Raw genomic sequence first — 24,038 nt, 5'->3', positions numbered from 1 at the left:
TTTTTTCCTTTTATTTCCATTTCCTTCTATTCCTCCAATTTTATTTTTATCAATGGTATAAACTGATTATAAACGCCAATAGTCTTCCCCGAGAAGGTCTCGCTCGTAAGAGCACTGACGATGGTCGCGAAGACGAGAAAGGTGGAACAGAGCGGGCAGCGGAGAAACGAAAGGAAGGGCTCGATCACGCGTGGGGCGAAGGGGAAGGAAAGCGATCGGAGTCGGGTGTCGATTAAACGGCGGAGGGGGATCTATCGCGCACGCGCGCGACGCGAAACGCGCGTGCGATTGCGGCGGACGTCGCGTCGTCGCGGGCTCCTGAAACGCAGTTTCCGCGAATCGCTGCTCGGCGAAAAAAGTGCGTACACGCGTGCCGCTCCGATGTCGTTCGGGATGTCAGTCAGGCGAGGCGCCGTCGGCCTGGGGGTCATCGCGTTGCTTCGATGAGAGGACAAGGCAGGTGAGGGCTCGTTCCTGTTAACGCTCATATTTCTACATTTGCACGATATGCAGCACTTTTTTTCACTTAGTGATTATTGCAGCCATTCTGTCTAGAACCTAGCAAACATATTAAAAACCTGAGAAGGTTTGCGGGATAATCCGAAGCAGATCTCCAAAAATAGATTCTACAAGCAAACATTATATAAAAATAACTAATTAATTATTTAAAATACGTAACGTTATATCTTCATTGCGTGTAAATATAATAGCCATTATATTGAAAGAGCAAGAATATCTAGATCTTAAAGTTACACGTGATAAAATTCTTAAACCCTAAGAAACATTTAATGTCTCTCTTTAAAAAAAAAAAAGAAAAAAATTCCATGAAGTGAGAATCGTTTCTCGTACGATGACGATTTTAAAAAATAATTAAGGATTAAGAACGCGATGGAAAATATGTGAAAATTTAAGGGAAGCGAGTGATTTATTTATATCGGTATGTATCAATCTCTTGTTTTACGTTCTGGGAAAATAAATTTTTCAAGAGTAAACTATTTTCAACAGTGAGTTCACATTTTACCGCTGGACATGCTGCAGTAATACAGACCATACATTCATATCCTCGCCGCGCTTGTTAAATGTCTCGTCTTCACCTTTGAACACAGCCTTCACATATCGAGTAAATAGGACACGTCGTATACGTATTTTCGGTTAAAAACAACGGAGGAGAGAGTGCGGAGAAAAAAAGACCTGATGTGCTCTACTCGGCCACCGTGCACGATTCTCGCCGCGTAGTGACTTCAATGCTTTTTCACCCGCACAGGTGATGTCTTCCGCGCGTTCGCGTTTTGGGATTTTCGCCTTCTCGCGTTTCTCGCGACGCGAAGGCAGTTCGTTAGAAGAAAGATTGTTAAATGCTTGTGCCACGGTCGCACAGGTGCGGTCTCACCGAGCGATAAGCGATTAGTGCCGCTGGCACAGTACTGGTACTATGATCCGCGAACAGGGCCGCTTTAGGCCACCTCGGTCAATTCTGATTCAATGGGGCTTCGGCTTCTAAATGGGGAACACTGTGTTAAAATAAATATGCGTTTGTTTCGAGTGTGTAACATGCATTAATACTGGTAGATATTTTCCCGAGTGCGAGAGACCGCAATAAAATAACTTTCACATTACATTGCGCTCCGTGTTACGCCATAAATCTCATTAACGTTCCGTTGAAATCGTTCTGTTTGACGTCAAAATAATACATATCAGTTTATTTTAATTACAGCGTAGAGAAACATACACGTTTCTCATGTGTTTCCGATGCGCGCAATTGAGTGCAGTTTTAACTGGCATCGGCATAGACTGTATTTCATTGTATTAGAATACGTAAACAATATTTATTATTATCTACTACGTCATATTAAAGCAACTACACATGTAGAGATGTATTATTTTATTGCCATTATGTAACAATATATATCGTCCAATTTCAAGAATCTCGGTGAAACCGGCCCTGTTACTCGGTAAACAAATGTGGCATTTAGAAACGGCGAGCGCGCGCTGCGCGATAATCATGCTCTCGATTGCGAGGCATGGAGGAAATGTATCGGTTTGATCTCATCCAATCTTTTATTTTGCCTTCGGAAAGAGAGAGAGACAGAGAGAGAGAGAGAGAGAGAGAGAGAGAGAGAGAGAGAGAGAGAGAGAGAGGCTATTAGATTGAAGGAATTAAATCGCATAATGTAAACGCGACGTAAAAACGCCGGCAGCTTAATGCTACGCCCTATAAACACATCAGTGCTCTCAAAGAATTAACCTGGAGCAGTAATTGTCCCCTTCCATTCGTTATAGCTTTAGCTATAATAGAACTAGAGGGAAAAATTTGCATAACACGCTTGGCGTTAGGACTAAATCAATGTAATAGACTTTGCTTTTTAATAAAATTTAATATTCTGGGTATTTTTATAACGTAAAAAATAGTGTAAAAAATCAACTGTGGTCTACCTAATTTCGTATTCGTAGAATCTTTTATAGATCGATTCTTTTGACTGGAATCATGGATTCTCTTGACCGAAACCATGATGCAGCAAAATACAAAGATCAAAAGAATGTACAAATTTTACACGGGAATAAAATTACATCGTATCTTTGACGTTCGAAGTAAAAACAATCTTTGAAATTTGAATCTATAGGTAACTGTATTGGGTTACTTTCAAGTATATCTTCTTATAAAGTGCAAAATCCTTGGCGATTCAATATTCCAAATTTTGTTAAAATTAAATTACTTTTAATTCTGAGTAATCACATTTATTAAATAATGCTTTAATAATCACGAAAGAGACTAAACAGTCACCGAGCTTTTCTACCTGTCATTACGCGTCGATCGTTTGCATGTCAGCATTCGTCAATTACTCGCCTATCGTCCACGTTTAACGGCATACAATTATGGAATGAAAGGAGTTTTCCCTTCGTGTGATATGTTACTCAGCATCGCGAGTATAATTCGCGTATCGATGTGCGCGATTGCGATCGGTATCTCAATCAAATGCGCCGATGGATCGAATGGACAAACGTATGATAATCGAAACGCGAGTGATAACAGCACGATAAGCAGTTGGATCCGCTTGATTCTTTTGCCGTGTCGAAGGGATATCGTAGATGCGGGTAAAAATGATGGGGAAACGGGGAACGGACGATTCTGTTCACTATCCCCAATCAGTAGAGGCCATGACCACTTTGCGACAAGGTGATCACGATCAAACCGCATTGGTGCAGAATCGTTTGATTCGCGTCGTCTTCGATTTTTCTTAACAAATCAAACAGGATTTGTAAAATTTGAAAGAAATCGATGAGAAAATTAAGCAAAACTCCTTTTTATTAACCACTTTAGTAGGTCTTTCTCTGTCCTTGAGAATCACCATTGTTGCTATAAATGATCGTTTGTGACGGGACTGGTTCGATCATCGGGATCGCTCAACATGCAACACCGACTGCGCGTTCAAAAGACATAAACGACCGACAGGACGTGTAAAATCGATCGTCAAATGCAAATTTCGATGGATCGCGCTTGTCGGAGCCACGGCAGCCGGTTTCTCCGCGCCGCCGCCACGTGCACGATGAAAAATACTGACGATCTAGTATGCCCGGTCGAGCATTTCATTTCGCTCCGGGCAAGGACGATCGCGTTATGCCATCGCTGGCTTTCACGTCGACTTTCGAGAAACGTGACGATACTTTCGACCAACGAAATATGTTGGTCTTACAAATTCCACGAGACACGGCAATCGGTAAATCGTTTACAATCACGATCCTCGGATTCTAGAGGATCGTCATGTCCCCTTCTTTCTTTGCGCGTCTTTGTCGAGCCTGAACACGTGGGACGACTGTTGCACTGTCAATGCATCAGTCGTTCTCTGCTCACTGCGGCTGATTCGCCTTAATCATCTCATCTGCCTCAAGCTGCACAAATTATATCCCGCAAAATTCGCAAACTCGATTCGGCGCTAAGAGTAAAATATTGATCGTGCTCTAACCAAGCTTCATTCAGTTTACTTCCACACAATTTTCTTCATTTTTATACACCACTTGTCGCATAGTTCTCGTACATAGTAAAATACACAAAATAAGAAGCTTCTCTTATTTCTTACACTATGTGTAATAACGCGAGACGTTGAAAAGTTCCGAAAATCCTGTCCGTCATTTCGCGAGCGTTTTTAACACGTCGTCGAAACTAGCACAACTTTAAACCTTCGGTTCTCCCAAACTCATCGCGAGGTCAAGGCCATCCCGTAAGAGGTTTCGAGTGGCCCAGGTTAGGATCTAAAAGGCCTTCCACCGGTTAGCGCCCTATATGGAGACGTCGATGCCTACCTTCGCCCCGATTCTTTTCTGATCGTCGCGTAACCGACGGACGCCGCACCTCGGACTTATACATGTCGTTCGAGCTGGAAAATCCTGGAAACATCTTCCCGAGTGCGAAAGCGTTTAGATTGTACCAAAACGCGATCGTGGCACGGGGGTAACGAGACGGGGAAAAGGGGGACAGAACAGAAAATCGGCCGTGACTGCACCCGTACATGGCCAACCATTACCCACTTTTCGCGCGTGCCTTTTTCCGCTAATGGATAACAACCAAGATATCGGCCAGCCTCTATACATACAAGAAATGACGAACCAGACGATTTGATTCATGTGTCATCGCGCTCTTTTTGCGTTCATCGAGGTGTCGGTTCGATTGTTTAAGATGCCAGTTATCATCAATCAACGATAAAGTTTATTTTAGTACAAGACAATACAAGTAAAGGATTTTTATCTATCGCTCGATACCATATCGGACTAATTCTTCCTGGAGAACGCGTATCGCCTACTCGCGATTCTCTTCGGCAATCAACACCCCTCGGGATTTACCCAGATAGCACACATGGTTCTATGACTATTCTTCTGGATTGCAAATATTCTTAATTTCAAAATATTAAATCGAATATTCTATAAATATATATATATATATATATATATATAAATTATTGCAGTTAGAAATCGTTTATTCATAACAAAGAAGAACGTTTTTGGAATATTCGTCGAGAATGTCTTTGGAATATTCGATCAGAATAATTTTTGAATATTCATCAAGTTTATGCATTGCACATTGTTTATTGTGTAATACAGGTATCTTATGCAAAAGGCAGTGAAACCTGTGACCATACCATGTATAACCGACACGCTATATTTGATAGATTATTCTATTCACATTCAAAAAAGATCTATAGTAGTGCCAGTCGAATATTCCACGAACATAAGATAAATATATAAGAATGAATAATGGAATATTCCAAATATTCTTGAAAAATATTCTGAAAATGTTCACAGGAGTGTCTTGTGCTCTCTAGGTTTGCCCTACGAGTGCCGGTTTTTCATATTTATTTTTTAAACTGTATTTATTATAGATTACCCCATGTCGAATTAACTTTTGTAGAGAAGATAAAAATGTTTCTTTTAAATAAAATATATCCAAATAATTAAATTATATAATTCTCGATTGGATGGCGCTTATGCTTGGCGTCTTTCTTTACCTTTTTAAAAAAGTTTTTTTTATAGATTACCCCATGTCGAATAAAAAAATGTTAATTGCGATCGATGGCATTTACAGTATTTGTGAAGTTACGAGAAAGATGAAGAGTCAGGTAACGTTCGGCAGTGAATATAAAATGAGGTACGAATGATCGAAAATATATAGGAATACTATGGAACTTTATTTAGCCGAGGAACTCTCCAGGATGCGCAACCAGTCGCGACGTCATTCTTTGTACGATTCTGCAATCTTTTAGCTATTTCCACTCTACTTGACTCTTGCTGGATAGTAATGCAAAAGAGTGTCGTCAGACGACTTTCTCCTCCCTTTTACGAAACCTAGTTCAAGTAATATACAAATTTTCCTCAGCGATTTCTCAGCCAGTTCGCGCCTATCTCGAGTGCATCGACAATCTCTGCTCTTGTTACGTTGATCTTGTCCAAGGAACAGACACCCCCCCGTTCGCTTTTCGCAGGATCGCGAGACAAATTGAATCGAGATCGCGTCGATCGTGCGTCTCTCGAGTTGACGAAGCCGGGGAACATTGGCGACAGCCGAAACCTCTTTTGTCGCGAGTGAAAGACGTGGGAGGGGTGGAGTGCGATAGTGAGCTCATGGGGACGGAGTGATCGGGAACCACTGAGACAGAGAGAGGGAGAGAGAGGAGAGACGAGGTCAACAAGGTGCCCGATATGGTATCCTGCGACCGCCGCGAGTGCCATTTTACTTACACGCACGACGGCGGTGCGTATACACTTGCGTACGTCCAAGTGTATGCTCAACCGTCTCTTCCTACGCTGCCTACAATTAGCAACTATCGTCAAGTCGCCGCCTAACTTGCCGAATGCAATTTCGTGCATCCGCCCGAAGTGGCCTGCATACGGCTCTTTCTTTCACCAGAAAGACGTCTTTCCGCGGGAAACCGCGTTTTCTTTTTTCGAGAAAAATTCCTTTCCATCGCGACGTCCATAATTGGCACGAGATGCGATAACTCACGGCTAGTTGTAATTTTTCAGATCATCTAGGAAAGTTGTCGTTGAATAATATATAAAAGAGAAGCAGCCGAGTGCTGCGACCAAGATTGCTCGTTCAATTCTCATTTGCGTACCAATCGTTCCTGAACGAGGAAGGACGAGGCGCAAACCGCTATCCCTTAATTCAGAGTTAATCGGGGATTCCACTCGCTCGCGCGCGCGCGCGCGAACAATTCAATCAGCGAGGCGATCCTTCCCGAATTCGTTGAATAACATCGCCCGAAGGAGAAAGAAACTAGACCGCTCGTCGCACGCTCGGCGCACCTGGTTTTTTGCACCTCAAGACCGTCCACGTCCGCGTCCGCGGCCGCGGCCTTCCTAAGATGGGCAGCGGCCGTAAACGCGTGCGCTCGGGCGAGCGTGCCGACTTCGAGGTCGTGTCGCCGTCGCCGTTGGTCGTCGAGGAACGACACGACTCGCAGGAAGCTCTCTCGCACGCGTGATACCTGGCGATTCACGCGAGCGTGCTTAACTCACGCAGCAAGCACACGGTGCACTCGCGTGAATCATCGCGTGGGCCTTTACCTGACTGCGTTTATATTCGGAATCGCAGCGGCTCGCTGATGCTTTCGTCGCCGGTCTAGGTACCGCGTGTAGGTCTCGGCTCTTCTCGTCTCGTCTCCGTGCTCGCGTAGGTCCTTAATATCCGACCGATCTATTTTTAAGCGTGACTAGCAAGAGGTACGCGCACGCACGATGACGCAATCCTATGGTCTTTCCCCTTGTATTTCCTCCATGCCTATTGCTTCCTCTCCAGCTGTCGGGTGATGGGACCGAACGGGATTCGTGTTTGCCGACTAATTGATCTTGTCCGGAGAGAAATCGACCGTGAATTGGACAAGAAGATCGAGAGAGTAATTTGACGATGTCGATGTCGACTCGACATCGTTTCGACATTGATCGACGAATCATTTCTCACTTGGTACTTGGTCCTCCGGAGGTCTTTTCGTACGTGTTTCATCAGGTTGCATCGACCAGAATAGTTTACGCATGTTCATCTTAATCCTGTCCGCTACCCATCGCTACTACTGCTGTTTTACTACTCTTCTCTCTTTCTCCGTTTTCATACGCACTGTATAGCTCTATTTTCATCTCGCTCCTTCGTTCTAACTTCGTGACTAGCGTCAGCGACTTTCTCACTCTTTTCCGTTAACCGTTTGCATCCGGTGCGACGCGGCTGTGCAACAGCAATGTCGGCGAACGTCGGCGAGCCTTTTCGGACACGGGAGTTTCAATAATGCACGTGGATGGCGCATACACGTGCAATGTTTCGTTTGCACATGTCACGTTTACGTTTAAGGAATATCGTTGCGTACGCACCAGCGATTGCACGTGTTACACGCCGCAGCGAACGCCGATATCCCCGGTGAGCCTAATAAGATTTTGACGCGGGATCCCTCATTCTCTTTGCCCGTTTCTCCTTTCTACGCGGAGAATAATCCGTAAAGTCTGTTACAATTGGTCGTAGACTGTAGTCTTTCACAGCTTACGTTTTTCTCTGCCTTGCCGTAGGTTGATGGCAGAGAACGATCCGTAAACGCTCGAGCCTAATATTACATTTATTGTACGACAAATATTATAATATTATCCTAAGGCTGATGGCAGACAACTATCCGTAAGTCTACGACTACGTCAGTCTTAAGCGCTTACGGATAGTTGTCTGCCATCAGCCTAAGACTGTCTTAGTCGTATACGTAAGGCAAGGCAGAGAAAAACTGAAGTCGTATACAATAGACTTTCACGACTAGCCATTCATAAGACAGCCATTCTGCTCAGGCCCTAACTCTTCCCCTTTTTAGGGACGTAGAATGCATAACGTAGAGTGTATAACAAGCTGGCAATTAGCTCCAGTACGCACGCTTAAGCTTCAACCTAGACCTCGCTCCACTTCACTTGTTATTGCGAATTTTACGAGGAGAGAGATTGATGCCGAGTCCAATCTCAAGAATCATTAATCTTCGCAGCGTAAATGAAGCGTTTTCACGCTTTAATACAAAGCGATCCCAGTGTTCAGACTGTGCCGCCTAGGAAATTCGCTTTTTGCTCGATTGAGTCATAGTCCGAGAGGCAAAAAAAAGGTTGCTTGTCTCTCGAATCGACCGGCGCGACGGTCGTCTAAAGCCGTGGCTCTACGAATGGCCAGCGCTTTATCTCGGATCCTACATTTACATTTTTAACCCGGTCCCGCGGGTTTTCGACTCGAGTGGGTGTAGCAAAATCGGCTCGTCAACCGAACGTTTCTTAATCGCTTCGTTCAAGATAAACTGTAATGAATACGAGAGGATGAAGAGAAGCAAGATAAAAGCTAACTGAAGAATCATTCAATGTCCGCGCATCGGAGAGAATTCTTCGAAATTGACAATAAAATATTTCATGTTTTAACCAAGGATTCAGTTTTTGTAAGCAATTCGCTATACAAGTAGAAATTTAATTGCCCCAGATTTTATTTTCGCTATATCGTAAAACTGAATCGACCCTCGAGAATTAATCCTAAAAGCAATCGCTTAACGCAAACGCCTGGAAAGTGTTTTTTTATAGACGTCATTGAGCATTAATTGTGGTAAGAGAATTAAGTTTAGTGCCTGTTACGAAACTTTAACTGGCATTACCACGTGATATCCGTTTCTGCCACGGTAGCGTCTCGTTTTAACGGTGGATTAAGAAGAGAGTTATGCGCGCTAACGCGCCGTTTCCTTCTACAGACGCTCGACCCCGAAGTAATTAGCGTTTATTGCAAACCTACTATAAAAAACGTTCTATAAATCAGACAGGCGTACGCCGTTAGGCAGTCCAACGGTTAACATTTCGTCTCGGCTTTAACGTAATTGCGCGCACCGTCTAGTATAACCCAGTGAGAAGTAATCCGTCGAAATGATGTCGAATCGACAACGACCGACGAGTCATTTCTCGCTGGGAATGTGTTAAAGTTACCCTCGTAACCACGTGTCAGCGATTTTATCTTCGTAGAATTAAGAAGTCGATTCTTCTGACGTGACAAATGTGCCGAGGGGCGCAAAGGTACGGAGGGGTGGAGAACCGGCATGTAGAATTCCTTTCTTGTATCGTTACAGGCTGGAAGCGCAGCATCCGCGGATGCAGCCAATATGGATTCCCACGTCGGTCTCGACTACATCGTGGATAATCCCGATTATTGCGTCAAGCTCGCCTCAGGTAAATTGTCCGACGTTCCCGATTCCGTAATCTCGCGAGACTGTGCCGCGTATTAACGCCTCTATAATATTCCACCGATTGCAGCGTTGGAGACGGCATGCTCGTCCGTGAAGAAGCAAGTCGTGGAGCTGCTGTCGGCGCTGTGTGTTTACAGCCAAGACGGCAGGCAGAGAGCCATCGATACTCTTCACACGTACCAGGTGAACGTTTCTGAAAGCGCGGCTGAAAAAACCTTTTTTTTCGCCCATGATTGATTATGATTCCGTGTCGCACCACGGAATTCGGACGACGGGGATGTAACGAGTTGCCACGAGGCATGGCATTTCAGATGCAGAACAAGTGGCCGTGCTTGCCGCGTTGTAAAATAGCCGTGTACCGCGCTTAGGTAAAAGTCACGGTTCAAGGTCTCCCCCTTCGAACAAAAGAACGAAGCGCGCACTGCAATAATATACTCTTAAATCCGATGCACACGCCGTGGCGCGCGTGTAACAGTTGTGCCGTAATACGCCTATTGTATAATCCCACCGCGTTGCGAAATATATTTTTATTCCGATGCGATTTGCATGAAGGGGACAGATCTCACCGACGGTCTCCGCGAGAAGCCAATTCTTTCGTCATACAACGTACAATGAAAGCGATCGTGTCCGAAGAAGGGCTCGCGGAGCCAGATAAATCACGGTCGATCGACGTGGATAAGAAGATTTCCCAGTCGGAAACAATTTTACCGTTTTGGTAACGTGGAACAAAGGTTTCTTCTTAACAGTTGACGGGAAAATGTTTCGATCCGACGCGACTGCAAGAGCGTTGACTGAGCTTCGTTTCCGTAAACTCGCCGCGACGGAAATGCCGACACCTCACCATTCTGGGACGTTTCCCAGAATTGAGGACAAGCGGCGGATATTAATCTTCTTAAACGTGACCTATGTACGAATGCAGGAGCGGAAGGGCGAGCGTTATCGATTACGAGTTGTGGTCGACGAGCTACAGAAAGCGACGGCCGAGGATTACCAGACGGCACTGCTGGCATTTATAAATTGTTTGGTCATCTCGACGCCGGTGCTCAAGGACCGCATACGTATTCGCAACGAGTTCATCGGTGAGTGAAAGAGAGCGGCACTCGAGTCTTCTTGGCGGATGCCATTAAGGCGCAGCTTCCTCGTCGCCTCGAGACTGACTACTTGACAGTCGCGCCTTCCCTAGAAAACATTTTTTATATCAACGGAAGACGAACGAAATGATTTGACGTGAAATATCGTTTGTGTACAGCCGTAATTACTTCATTTCGTTTCATATTGGCAATGTAATTGGGAAAATTCGTTGATTACTTTTCTATATATTTTTCGCTTTCGTCCGTTTCAATCCTCGGGCGTAGAACGATTCGATAAAATATGTAATTCGAGTCCGTTGTCAGGTCGATTAGAAGTGGCACTGACGTACGACTGCGGTTTCTGTTGCAGGTCTCAAGCTCCTGCCGATCCTGAATGAGCTGCGGTGAGTACACTACGACGACCCGGATCCGCGGCATTAATTTATTAACACCTTAACATTTGTGGAATAATAAATAATAATGAATGTTACGAAAGGACGCTTTATTGTACCCACACCTTTTCCTTCGCACACCGCCTAATGTCACGCGAAGATAATTACACGAAGGATTGGTTCACTAACGGAGGGAGGATCCCGTCGCGACTGCATTGACGACCCTGAACGACCGTTTCACTTGCATGCACTAATCCAAATAATGTTCTAATACAAAAGCGCGCCGTGACTTTTTGAAATAACTCCAGTTCCTGTCTTCTCGAACGTGTCGGGTTCGCAGGTATACTGTAAAACGTTTGCATAGACACACAAATAGAACTGGCCTTACCCTGTCTTACATAATTTTATCGTTTTTGTGTGGTTAAAGCAAATTTTGCTACAACCTGTTTGTACGGGCGACAAGAGCTGTCTTGGTCTCGCATTTCAGATTAATTCTGGTTTCTTCTTAAAGCGACATTTTTCGGGACCACTCGAGGTGCTCGTTATCGATAATACATATTAAACGTATCGCGATTGCTACGCACCGCTTATCGCAGTTGATACCGTTGGGCAAACAATCGTTAACAAGATTAGCGCGATCGAGTAATTATGTTTGAGATACACATCCGTTCGTAAGGACTTGTGCGACTTGCATCGCGATTTGTGCAAAAGGAGATGAAATCTGGCGAGTGATTCGGTAACGCACTGTCGAACAAAAATCTGCGTGCGATGATTGATAGGCACTCCTGAAGGTTCTTGAAAAGTTCGCTTTACGAATTTCGATGGTCCTCTCTCAAAGGTATTATCGAGATATCTCATCAAGCAACGCCTTTTCACACTAATTAATGTGCGTGACGATTGAGAAAAGAAGCGATTCCGGGGACGACACTTCATCGGTGACGAGCGATGAGCGAGAAATAGAATCGAGCGTAGAATCCAGGCGATTCGTCTCCCTCCGCGCATTCTCGGCAACATTCTCGGCGAAGATGAGAATAGAGAGAAAGATGAAAGAGGCAGAGAGAGAATTGACAAAGAAATAGTAATTCCAATGAGCGTCGAAAACTTAAAGATCGCGAAAAGTTTTTTTCAAGAATTGAGAGAAACACGGGGAAAGGGGAATCACGGAAGGAAGATAGACAGGGAGGTGGGGTAAGGAAGAGCCGCGTCGTCGTGGCAGGGAGAAAGGGGAAGCGAGGAAAGCCCGAATTAACTCCTCATCGGCACCGATGCACCTGCGACCGCATCTCGCGCCGCGCTGGAGCCAGAAATGCATCCGACGTCGCGACGCGCCGGCCGGCCGGCGTTTCTCCACGTTACCTCCGGTTCTCGAATCTCGGTCCAACGGATTCCCTTTCTCGTCGTCTTTTTCTTTCCGAAGCTGTCATCCTCGGCACCTGTGCGATCGATTCGCGGTAAGGAAGAAGAAGAAAGATAGAGAAGGGGATACAGAATAGGAGGAAGGCACCTATTTCTTCCCGATGGACCCTCGACATGGTTGACCTACATAGTAACTGAAGTCTCGCGCGGAATTAATTGACGAGTGTTCGAGCAGCGTTAAAAAATTACCAAACGTTCTCCAGCGAACTATTTCGACGCATCTCGTTGATGAATCTTATCGCCGTACTAATGAGTCGCTTCGTTGGTTCTTTCCGAAGGACCGGAACGTTCCTCTGGTGTGTGCTTCTAGATCAGTGAATTCGTTTCTACGCTTTGGCTGTTTCGTAAATGCGAAACATTTGCGTAATCTACTTGGTGAGGTTTTATTCCGGCGAGGCAGGGTTCAGATGTCCACCTTGCTACGCGCGACGCGTGAAGACTTCGGGGAGGATTTTAGGGGAGAGACGAAAGCGTTTTAGAGAAGTCTGCTTTCTTTTTGCTCCTCTTCACGCGCGGAGTTTGCCAGCATCGCTTACCGTGAGTCATTGCCGTGCTCGCATTCGTGTTCTTCGTTATCCACTTCTGTTTTGCTCGTGGCGAAGATCGATGGCAGGATTGGACCGCCGCGGAGAGTATTTTGGTACGTTCTCTCGGTAGGACGTGCAACTGGGAGCTGCCCAGACCGGTCTGCATACTTTGAATCTCAATCGTGTGTCTCCATCTCGATTCTTAAAATTTGAAATCGCTACACCGCCTATTTGTCCAATACACCACGATCACTGGGACTGGCAAACATTTTGTTTCCTTATTTTTCAAATAAAATTAAGACTTCAACGTTGCTCTTCGCAAACGATTTCATCTTTACCTTTACGACGGATGCATTAATGAGTGACCTGAATAAAATGGTATCGCGAGTGATTAATCTCGAATCTGTTCAGCACACCTAGAACATTTGTGTGGACTCCGGTCTATTTGTTGGATTCCAGAATTGACGCCGAAATCGGTGACGGCTATTTCCGTGCCCTTTGAAGGCGCGAAAGCGTCCACGGAGCGCGAACCATTCGAATGCCCCGCAACTCGTGAAATACGCGTCCTTTGTACATTCTTGATTTGCGATCGCATTACGATTTGTTCGCGTACAGAATTTGACGCCTGCGGTATTTATCGTAACATCTTGTTCTCGGACGCGTAAACAGTCGGACTTTAAAGAATTCTCGCGAATCGAGGGCGTCGAAAATATGGGGAGAACGACACGGGTGAAAATTGCAAATGTCGACGAATCGGGATGACGGCGATTGTTCTTGCAGGAAAAGCCACGCGCCGGATGTGAGGGTACAGCTGGTTGCCTTTGACGATCAACGGGAGACCGACGAGGAGCTCACGAATCACGGACCGCCCGGGATCGATCTCTCCTCTCACGTGGACGTCTTTTATGCCATCCTTGGTCAAGTGAGCGACTTCCGACATTTTCCCCTGTTTTTCAGCTCCCAATATTCCACCAGCCAATATTCTCGTTAAATTTTGCAGTCGACCTTAGCCGCGAACAAAAATGATATTGGAAAGGTTAATTTTCTACCGTTGCGCAATTTGTTTTAATTTACTTTAAATAAACGCGTCGCGCCTATTTGAGACTATTCGTCTATTAAACTGCCTCGCCACTCGATTGCTATAAAAGCTATTCAAAGCCTTCTAATCGAAATGAGCGCGTCGAGCGCCGCGCGTAAGAGACGTCTGACAAAACGCAGCACACCCGTAGGTCGCAGACACTCCGCAGGAGATACCCTTTCTGAGTGTCCTGCAGCATCTGCTGCGGCTTGACCCGAAAGACGCCGCCAGCGATCTGGCATGGGACACCGCGGAGACCCTGGTGCATCGAGCCACGTTGCTGGAGAGTCGCGAGGATGCCACCAAGTTGCTGAGGTCGCCTAGTCTTCAAGTAAATACCCGCACCCTCTCTTAATGTTTATGCCTGTTAAAAAGAAAAAGCCCATCAAAGATCCATCAAAAGACATTATCGCGCGAAATGAGTCGCGGTACTTCGTACAACGCTCTTAAAAATTACTAGCGTAACGAGGATAATTATACGCAATTCTTCCACGTAACCGAGAGTCAACGGTAAATTTACTGACTCTATCCGTTACGACTATGTTTTTCTCGGACTTTCGCCGATTATGCAAGCGACGGACGGTGACGTATCCATCGACGAGGAGACGCTACGATAGCACCCGCGTTACATCAGATCAGCTTAAATCTCGCGGCCACACTCGCGGGAATCGTCGTCAATGTCAACCGCGTAGGCTAATGTAACACAACGTGTACTTTTACTTTCTGACCGTACTTGACCGAAAGACGCGAGTCCATAAAAGAAGAAACCCGTACCACGCTTCGCGTCGATGAATCACACACGTAAACTTATCAGCGCTCCTTCCGTTCGCGCAACAATTTTGCAAAGCGAGAGATGTTTCAATTCCCGAGATTTCTCACATTCTCTTTTTGCGGATGACAATCTGATCAAATGATGCTAAATAACTTCTTGCCACACGGAATATACTTCGTGCAATCGACTACGCGTAAAGTAAGTACCTGAAAAACGCATTCAACGATTTAACGATATTTCGGACAGACGAATCTATGCTGTCACTGTCGTGGCGCCGATCAGACGTGCGGAACGTCGCGAAAAGCGTCGCTGCCGGCGAACAACAGTTCGACGGCACCCTTACCGCCACCGCCGCCACCCCCGGTTCCGGTGGCGTCGTTTCCGGGCCCACCAACGCCGCCGGGCGGTACCGGGTTTGTTCTACCGCCGCCACCTCCACCGCCGCTTTTCGCTAACGTCGCTACATCTGATGCACCGATGGAGCCGCCGATGCCACCCCCTCTACGCGTGCCCCCCGTCGCACGCGCACCTACCCCCGAACCGCCCAGTAATCACGCCAGGCTGCTGCCGCAACAAGAAATTCCCACCCCTAGAACGAAGATGAAGACCATCAACTGGAACAAGATACCTAATCATAAGGTATCTGAGAAAAAGAGGGTCGAATCTCAATCAAGAATGCCGGCCTTTCTAAAAATTGCACTTGAATTAAGGACTTCAAGTTAGAGTATCTTTTTTAATTAAGCAAAAACAATGGCGAGAAATTATATTTACGGTATCGAAATTCTTTTTTTATCTCTACGTCACAGGTGATTGGCAAACGAAACATCTGGTCCCTCGTCGCGAACGAACATCAGAATTCCCCGATGGCGGATCTAGACTGGGCCGAGATGGAGGGCTTGTTTTGCCAGCAAGTCCCACCGATGGTACCACCAGCGATCTACTCGACCTCGTGCGGCACTGGCGTCGACGTCGAACGACGTCGTCGAGAACCAACAGAGGTTGCTCCCATTTCAATGCTATTTCGCTTTCGCCCGTTCGACACCTAGGGATGATCCTACTTGTGGCTCATCCGAGTGGAGAAGTTTGTACGAGCATTTTAGTATGACTATCATACTAACAAGTATGGTTTTTGTATGAAAAATTTTATAAGCTCCCCAGAGGCTCCCCGGGAGTTCCCCGTGCGGTGTGGGATCATCCCTAGGTGTAGAACGGGCATTCGCGATCAAGAATAAGCTTATACATGTACGTTATCTCCATTGTTTTCTTTTTAGATCGCGTTACTCGACGGCAAGAGGAGTCTGAACGTCAACATTTTTCTGAAGCAGTTTCGAAGGTACGATAAGACTAATAGAAATATTAATGTATACATAAAAAATGACTGTCTTAAAAATCTTAGAAACCGACAGAGCCAGGTATTTTATTTCACTGAATTATTACCTCTATCGTACGCGCATTTTCATATTCTCCATTTAGTTCGAACGAGGACATAATCCAGCTGATCAAGGAGGGCGGTCACGATGATATCGGCGCGGAAAAACTGCGCGGCCTGCTGAAAATATTGCCCGAAGTGGACGAACTCGAAATGCTCAAGAGCTTCGACGGCGACAAGTCGAAGCTCGGTAACGCCGAAAAGTTCTTTCTGCAGCTTATCCAAGTGCCAAAGTAATATTTTTTCATTATGTGTACTTAAAGAGAGATTAACGTTTCTATTTTAAACTACAAGTTAAATAATGACGCTATCGGTATAACAGTTACAAGTTACGTATCGAGTGCATGCTGCTGAAGGAAGAATTCGCCGCGAATATGAGCTACTTGGAGCCAAGCATTAACTCGATGATACTTGCCGGTGAGGACCTCATGACGAACAAGCCCCTGCAGGAGGTGCTGTACATGGTCCTGGTCGCTGGTAATTTTCTCAACTCAGTATGTATTTGCTCGCCATCGAACAGTTGAATTCTGAGTGTCAATACGAATAAGCGAGAGTTAATTATTACGTTTAATTTAAGGGCGGTTATGCTGGCAATGCAGCGGGCGTGAAGCTCTCCTCGTTGCAGAAGCTAACCGAAATTCGCGCGAACAAGCCAGGGATGAATCTGATACACTACGTAGCATTGGTAAAACATTGGTCAATTAAACTCCAACAACTCCGAGAAACGTGTACTTTCGTAATTAAAATTACGTTAATTTTAGCAAGCCGAGAGAAAACGGAAGGATCTACTGAGCTTTGCGAAGAACATGACTGCCCTAGAAGCAGCGACAAAGTAAGAACTGCAACATGTATTACATTAATCGTGAATGAAACGTTATTCTCATAATAGACATTTCTTTCTACAAGGACGACGATCGAACAACTGACCAACGAATTTAATAGCTTGGACACGAAGATCAAAAAGATCAAGAATCAGATCCAACTCTCTTCGACCGAAATAGATATACAGGAGCAGATGGCACAGTTTCTTCAAGTAACGAATATAGAAATTAATCTCACAGATATAAACACGAGATAAAATTCTTTAAAAAGGGGCTGTATAAAGTGAAGGAAATTTTTGCTTGAAATCCGCAGATGGCCGAGCAAGAAATGGCGCAATTGAAGAGAGACATGGAGGAGCTCGAGGGAGTGAGACGATCGCTCGCGGAATTCTTTTGCGAGGATACGAACACATTCAAGATCGAAGAGTGCTTCAAAATATTCCATCAGTTCTGCCAGAAGTTCAACCAGGCAGTCGCGGAGAACGAGAGACGACGCATCCAAGAGGAGCAGATCCTGGCGCGTCGTAAACAGCGCGAGGAGCAATTGCTGGCGAGAAAACGATTGCGTGAGTGTACGCGTGTCTTCGCATAAAATAAAGCGATGCATATATTTACAAAAACTAGCACTGTTTTTGTATTTTACGATTTTTGAGCTGTTCTTTCGTAAAAAAAAAAAACAAAAGGATTATATACAAGGTTCTATACATAGCTTGAAATGGTATTGGAAATAGATGAATCTCAGATTTCTTTAGAAGAGCACGGTTTTCTTTTTCTTTGTCTTTTGATAGATGAGTAAGAATTGTATTAATTAAATGCACAGTAAGCAATCAAGCGGAAACGCCGGGCTCGGAATCTGAATCTAACTTAATGGACTATGGGCTTTTCGACCTCCACACCGGTTTACCTCAGAGAAATTACAGCCGTGGCGAGGCCAAGGTAAATTCTGTCATATTTACCCTCTACTTAACGTCTACTTGTAATATCTAGCATGCTTGAAAAAAATAGTGGCGCTAAATAAAACACGAATAAATGTCTCGAAACAGAGAAGAGTGGATTTCATGAGTTCTAAAATTCATTAAAATGCAGAAGATGACAAAACGCAATCGCGAACATTAAAAAAAATTTCAATAATTTTATAATTTTTCGTATTGTCGCGAGATTTTATTATCTCATTTTAGAATGAAAAATGCCCTTTTAAAATCTTTGAAGCAAAAGAATTTTAATATTATAACACACAGAGTAAAAAAATGTTGAACGATATTTGTGTACGCAGATAAGAAGATTACAGAACGGTGGCGTTACGTCGGACGAGGATGTCTCGGTCATTGGGTCACCGAGCATCCGACGTCGTTTAGGCTCGTGTTCCGGCCATCCCGATCAACAGTCTACCAAAGAAGACACGTATTCACCAGGTATCACATCGCAACTTACGTTGAAAAAGCTATAAAATTAAAAATCTCTCGAATAGTACAGATCGCAGTTACTTTTTTATAATCAATGAAGCTGTTTGCAATAAGAATCGAATATTTTTGAATGCTCTACAGGCCTTTATATGATCGGCTACTATTATTTGTATGTATTCCACATTTTTAATTACCAGATATCACGCCTAACGGCACACTTCGTCGGCGCAGGAGTAGAATACCCTGCGAGGACGATGACGGAAATCTGATGGACTTTTTACGAACGTCCGGACAGGATAATACCCGGGAGAGAAAATCATGGGGAAGCTTAGGTATTTAGTACTTAATACAGCGTGTCACAACGCTGTTGTAAAACGAGATTAAAAACTTTTCTTTTGAAAAAAATCAAAGATCGATCATGGGCGCGGAGAGCTCGCGGACAATCGCGAAGAGGAGATCTGCTGAACGCCGATTTTTCGGGGGATCGGGAACGACCGAGTTCACCGTCTCCTCTCGCGGAGAGTAAACCGTTCCTACAAGAGGAGGAAGCAAAGCCAAGCGGGTGAGTCGATGAACAATATCATTTGCATCAACTTGCCTTTGTCACTTTTATATATAAAGACTTGAAACAAAGAGAAAAACGCATATATGGATAACGGAAACCAAATACAAATTTAATAGAGAAAAGAAAGTCTTATTGTTAGTAAAGTTTGATTTATCTCGTGTGGAAATCAGGAAAGCCTGGCGCCAAAAGATCGAGGCGTGGCTGTCGGAGAACGAAAAGGAGGATCGTGCGGGCGAGCAGCTTCAGAGAAGAGCGAAGCAATTGCATCAAGCGAACCGACGGTCCTTCGAAGACTCGGGTGAGCAAGCTTACGTTAAGCGAATACCGAGATAATTTTTTCAGTGCTAGGCTTTCTAACACGAGACATGTCCAATTACAGAAAGCGAAGGCAAGAGCTGTCCGATGAATACCTTGGCGGAAGATCAAACCGTGCTTGAAGGAGGATTTTCTGAAGTTTACGACTGGCGACCATCCGTCGAGAAAACGGATGTGATGCGCACGATGGAGGCCATTGAAGGTACAAATTATAAATCTATTGTAACTTTATACGTTATCATTGATAAACATTATAATATAATAATTGTAAATGAGCTGAGGTAACATGGCGACTGATACGATTGACGAGTTAAACGAATATCGTTCGTTCCAGAAGCTCAACCGCTATCGTCCCAGGACAAGTCTCCCTGGCGAAAATCAAGCTTAAACGTACCAAATAGTATAGAAGAAGCTGATCCACGTTATTCCCGTAGATTTAGATCGCGACACAACACGGAGAACGCTCTCATGCCGAGCACATTGCAAGTAAGTGGGAATAAGACTAGCTTATCAAGCTTAACTTAATGATACATAAAAACAATTCACATGCAGGAGAATGATTTCAAGTAAAGTCAGAAGACAAAAAGTATTTGCACACACACACACACACACACACACACACACTCTCTCTCTCTCTCTCTCTCTCTCTCTCTCTCTCTCTCTCTCTCAATGTTAAAGATTTTAAGAATTAAATTATATCACGATGCATTCACAGGCAATCAGAGAAGAAGACAGGAAGAAAAACAAGATCAGTGACGCGATAAATTTAGATACTCAGGACGAGTTGACAATCTATCTGCGGCAGCCGTACACTAGAACGCAAACCCCTACAACCCGGCGATTCTCCAAGCTCAGCAGAAAAGCCACGGACGAGGATAGAGTCAGCGATAAGATCGAGATTGATTCGGACAACATTGAGACGCCACCGGCAACCAGACGATTGTTCAGTCCGCCAAGAGAGGTAAAACCTGTGGAGAAGGAACCTTGTAAAAGGGAACGTTGCAGCAGCTCCCTCCAGAGTCGAGAAACAAAGACTGCGATATTGAAACCGATTAGCTCCGGCACGGATCTAGGGACCGGTAAGCCCAAGTTGGAAACAATATTAGATATATATGCGCAGAATTCTCATTCTTCAAAGTCTCGTTCTCCAGTCAAAATTGACACATAAAAATCATATATATATAATTTGCAATTTTTTAAATTCTTTGGAATATTAATTTCTGACAAAATGTATCTTAATTTCCAGGTAATTTTGATAGATATTCAGCGACGCGACGAACACGTAGGTACAAGAAAAGCCAAGACCCTACGGGGGACAAAGACAAGTCGGATGTGTCGAACCTCGAAATGGTTTACGACGACAAGTCGACAGTGCAGCGGCCCAATACCCTCGTACTCGCTGATGAGGGAATCCACCACAAGGACGCGGACGCGGACGTCATGCTGCGCGTTTGGCAGGATAAGCTGAAGCGGCGCGACACTGCCTCGTCATCGTTGTCGCACGACATCGATGCCGCGTTAGCGGAGATCGCGCGCTCCGGTGAAGATCTTCAACATCTGTCGCGCTCGGCATCGACGACGACAACGTCGACGACAACGGGTCACAGAAGCTCGCGACTTCCGGTCAGCCAACCGCCGCCAGTGGTGGCGGTGACCAACACCGTGTTGAGTCCGGTGATGCAGGAGTCGCGACCGCGCGAACCCGTCACAATGCTCACTGAACGGGCGGTGACGAGCCGTGAGCGTCATCGGAGCATGATCGATCCGAGTCAAGTGAAGGAAGCGGTCCGTTTGACCAGCAATCCACCCAGTCAAGTGAACCAGGACCAGGAAATCGTCAGTGGCTTCCCGCGAAACGCAAGTTTGCCGCGCGACCGAAACAATGAGCAGGACGACGTATCCAAGATTGTGGATGAAGAAAAGCGTGTGGATCTCAAGCCGATCGGGGGCACGAGAGAGGTCGAGAAGAACAGTCGATCCGTGGACGATTCGCGCGACGATCGGACGACGACTCGGCAGAGTCCCATGTTCCGCAGTCGATTTATACCTGATATAAGTGTGACATCGTCGCCGCCATCGTCTGGCAAGAGCAGAGATCAGGAATTGAACGACGAAGGCTTCGAAGAGACTCAGAGTCTCGTGTCGGAGACCTTGAGCCAGGAGACGTCCTCGGGCAATTACGAGACTGACACGCATGATTCGACGCGATGCTCACCGGCGGAACTGGGCGGTTACGGCGGCGTCGACGTAGCACGTGAACGCAGCGCTATCCCGGTGATGGACGTTGACGTCCTGGACAGGCGGGGATTATTCGTCGACAAGTTACTGAAGCCGACTTCCGACAAGGCGTTCGATAAAAAGCCGACCGCGAGGAACGCATCGGAGAAATCCAGTTTCCTGCCGAAGCGCACCGCGAGCACGAAGCGCGAGTCTTCCGCGTTGAGGAAGACCGAGTCCCTGAAAAGAACCTCGAACCTTATCCCATTGTGCGATACAGGAATGTCGAGAAGCGAGGTGCAACGTTCCGGTTCCAGAAGTAGCCTACGCAGTTCACGGAGCTCTCTCAACAGCGCGACGTCTGTCAACACGGTGCGAAATCTGGCCGCGAATCACACGCATCTGCGAAGCTACACCTCGGCCATTCGAGCGCTGACCAACGATCTGAGGAAGAGCAGTCCGTCCAACAGCCCCTTGCCGTCCAAGGACGCGGTCGACAAAAGACGGCCGAGTCCTCGTCCGTTCGGTGTTAGCAGGATACCTGCCAGTAGAAGCAGCAGCAGCGGCAGCAGCGTTGGCCCGGCAATGAGAAACGTTCGAAAAGCACCCGAGGTTGAGATTGAATTTAATCGATGTAACAATTCCGCGCAAAGCAAGTCGTTGTTTTATCCTCGATGTAATTTTTATCGTTAATCGGTAGGTGGTACCTGGCATGCCAAAGGTCACAAGAGGCCGGCCGATCGCCTCGCGTAGCAGCAGCAGCGGAAGCAGCGTCGGTCAGCAATCAATCTTAAGAAGTCGACCGCTTTCCGGTGATAAAACGTCTGTAACAAAGAGCAGATTGATGCAGCCGCGTATCAGCTCGAAGAATCACAGCTTTATGAGACCTACGGCCGCCAGCGTCAACAAGGGTTCCACGCCAAACTTGCCCAAGAGCATCAAAGTTATGGTCAAGTGATAACTCTCATTGATAAAGAATTTAAGGTCGAGAAAAAGCAATACATACACACATTAACAATCGCGTTAGAATTAACAAACCGTTAGCGTTACGTAAGATCCAGTCGAATCCGGAGTCTGATAATTGATAAGCCGCAAATTGTAAGGACAACAATATCGACGGACAGCTCGAGGATGTTGATAATGTTATCGTAAGGTACAACTGCAAGATTAGATAAACTGTTATTCTCGCTTACTACGCTGTCTCACAATTGTTAAACCAAAATAAGTAAGATTATTATCGTCTAATCACACCAAGCAATGCGAGTGCTCGGATAAGAGGAAAATAATCAATATTTCTCTAGCTTTATCGCGCGCGACGCCCACGTTACATGACCAAGGAAACTTTAAGGGGAACGCCCCGACCTTTCGGCGCCAAATTGAGGGAGTTTTCCTTTCAGTAGCCTAGAGAACATATTTATATAAGACTATAGGGTATATGTAACATACTCGACTAATGTGCATGTACGATATATTATATAATTCTTACCGTTAACAAAGATAAATATATTGTAGAATATATGTCCGATAAATAAATTAACATATTACGTGACAATGCAATTCGAAATTCAATACAGAAAAACCGCGCGACACTGTTAAATAAACTTACAATTAACTATACATACTTTACGAAAAAAAGAACGCAAATAAAGTTTGCTGAATAACTGCAAACACGAACATTTCGCATATTGCACTATCTTCCATATATTATTATGTATACTTTACGCACTAAATTCAACAAGAAATATCTACATATTTTATGTACAAAAATGTGTAAATCAACCATGATCATTTTCATCAACGATCCCCTTTTTCAAATTGCATGAAAAAAAAACCGCGCTCCCGACAGAGATGTTTAATGAGATCACTCTCCGAGTGTAATTCGGCACCGGCGCTTTCTAAAAAGCGTAATAATTCGAAAAAACTGACCTTTTTTCGATTGTCAACGCAACGTTATATTGCGTATAAATCTTTCGTACGGTACGTAAACATAACATTCAGCTACGGTACGGCTAGTCAAGCCGGTGCGCGCGATCGACAGGCAGTATCAGGATCGTCTTACTTTCACCATAAGCGGAATACGCACAGCTTAGAAATAGATAAATTAGAATTGAGCTCGCTGCTTTCTATGCTGGTTGACAAGGTATAATTACCACGAATGCATGTAATTTACCATGATTTTGACACGAGTTAACTCAGCCACCCCCCGATTGTTGGTCTCGATCGCGCTATACAGAATGACATAATTTCATAAACAAAATTCAAATCGTTAATAAATTATCAAATAAATCGACATTACACCGTGTATAACTATCTA

The 24,038-nt window shown here is 45.2% G+C and overlaps 1 protein-coding gene across 1 annotated transcript; it reads left to right on the top strand.

Moving 5' to 3' along the window:
• LOC105561273 lies at positions 1-22,704 on the top strand. The gene is made up of 26 exons (XM_012011091.1): positions 1-460; positions 9,603-9,702; positions 9,787-9,902; positions 10,639-10,798; positions 11,160-11,193; positions 13,905-14,046; positions 14,354-14,533; positions 15,221-15,613; positions 15,781-15,972; positions 16,246-16,307; positions 16,448-16,636; positions 16,726-16,897; positions 16,981-17,088; positions 17,165-17,235; positions 17,310-17,436; positions 17,538-17,790; positions 18,045-18,160; positions 18,498-18,636; positions 18,825-18,959; positions 19,039-19,189; positions 19,363-19,490; positions 19,572-19,709; positions 19,842-19,993; positions 20,223-20,586; positions 20,754-22,336; positions 22,425-22,704. Exons 2-26 carry the CDS (start codon positions 9,636-9,638, stop codon positions 22,680-22,682), a joined length of 5,430 nt encoding a protein of 1,809 aa, XP_011866481.1. The 5' UTR covers positions 1-460; positions 9,603-9,635; the 3' UTR covers positions 22,683-22,704.
• Positions 22,705-24,038: the final 1,334 nt, after the last annotated feature.

Source organism: Vollenhovia emeryi, unplaced genomic scaffold (assembly GCF_000949405.1).
Source record: "Vollenhovia emeryi isolate VEMERY1.0 unplaced genomic scaffold, V.emery_V1.0 DF939209.1, whole genome shotgun sequence".
In the NCBI taxonomy this organism is placed as follows: domain Eukaryota; kingdom Metazoa; phylum Arthropoda; class Insecta; order Hymenoptera; family Formicidae; genus Vollenhovia; species Vollenhovia emeryi.
This window is presented reverse-complemented; position numbering and strand designations above follow the sequence as displayed.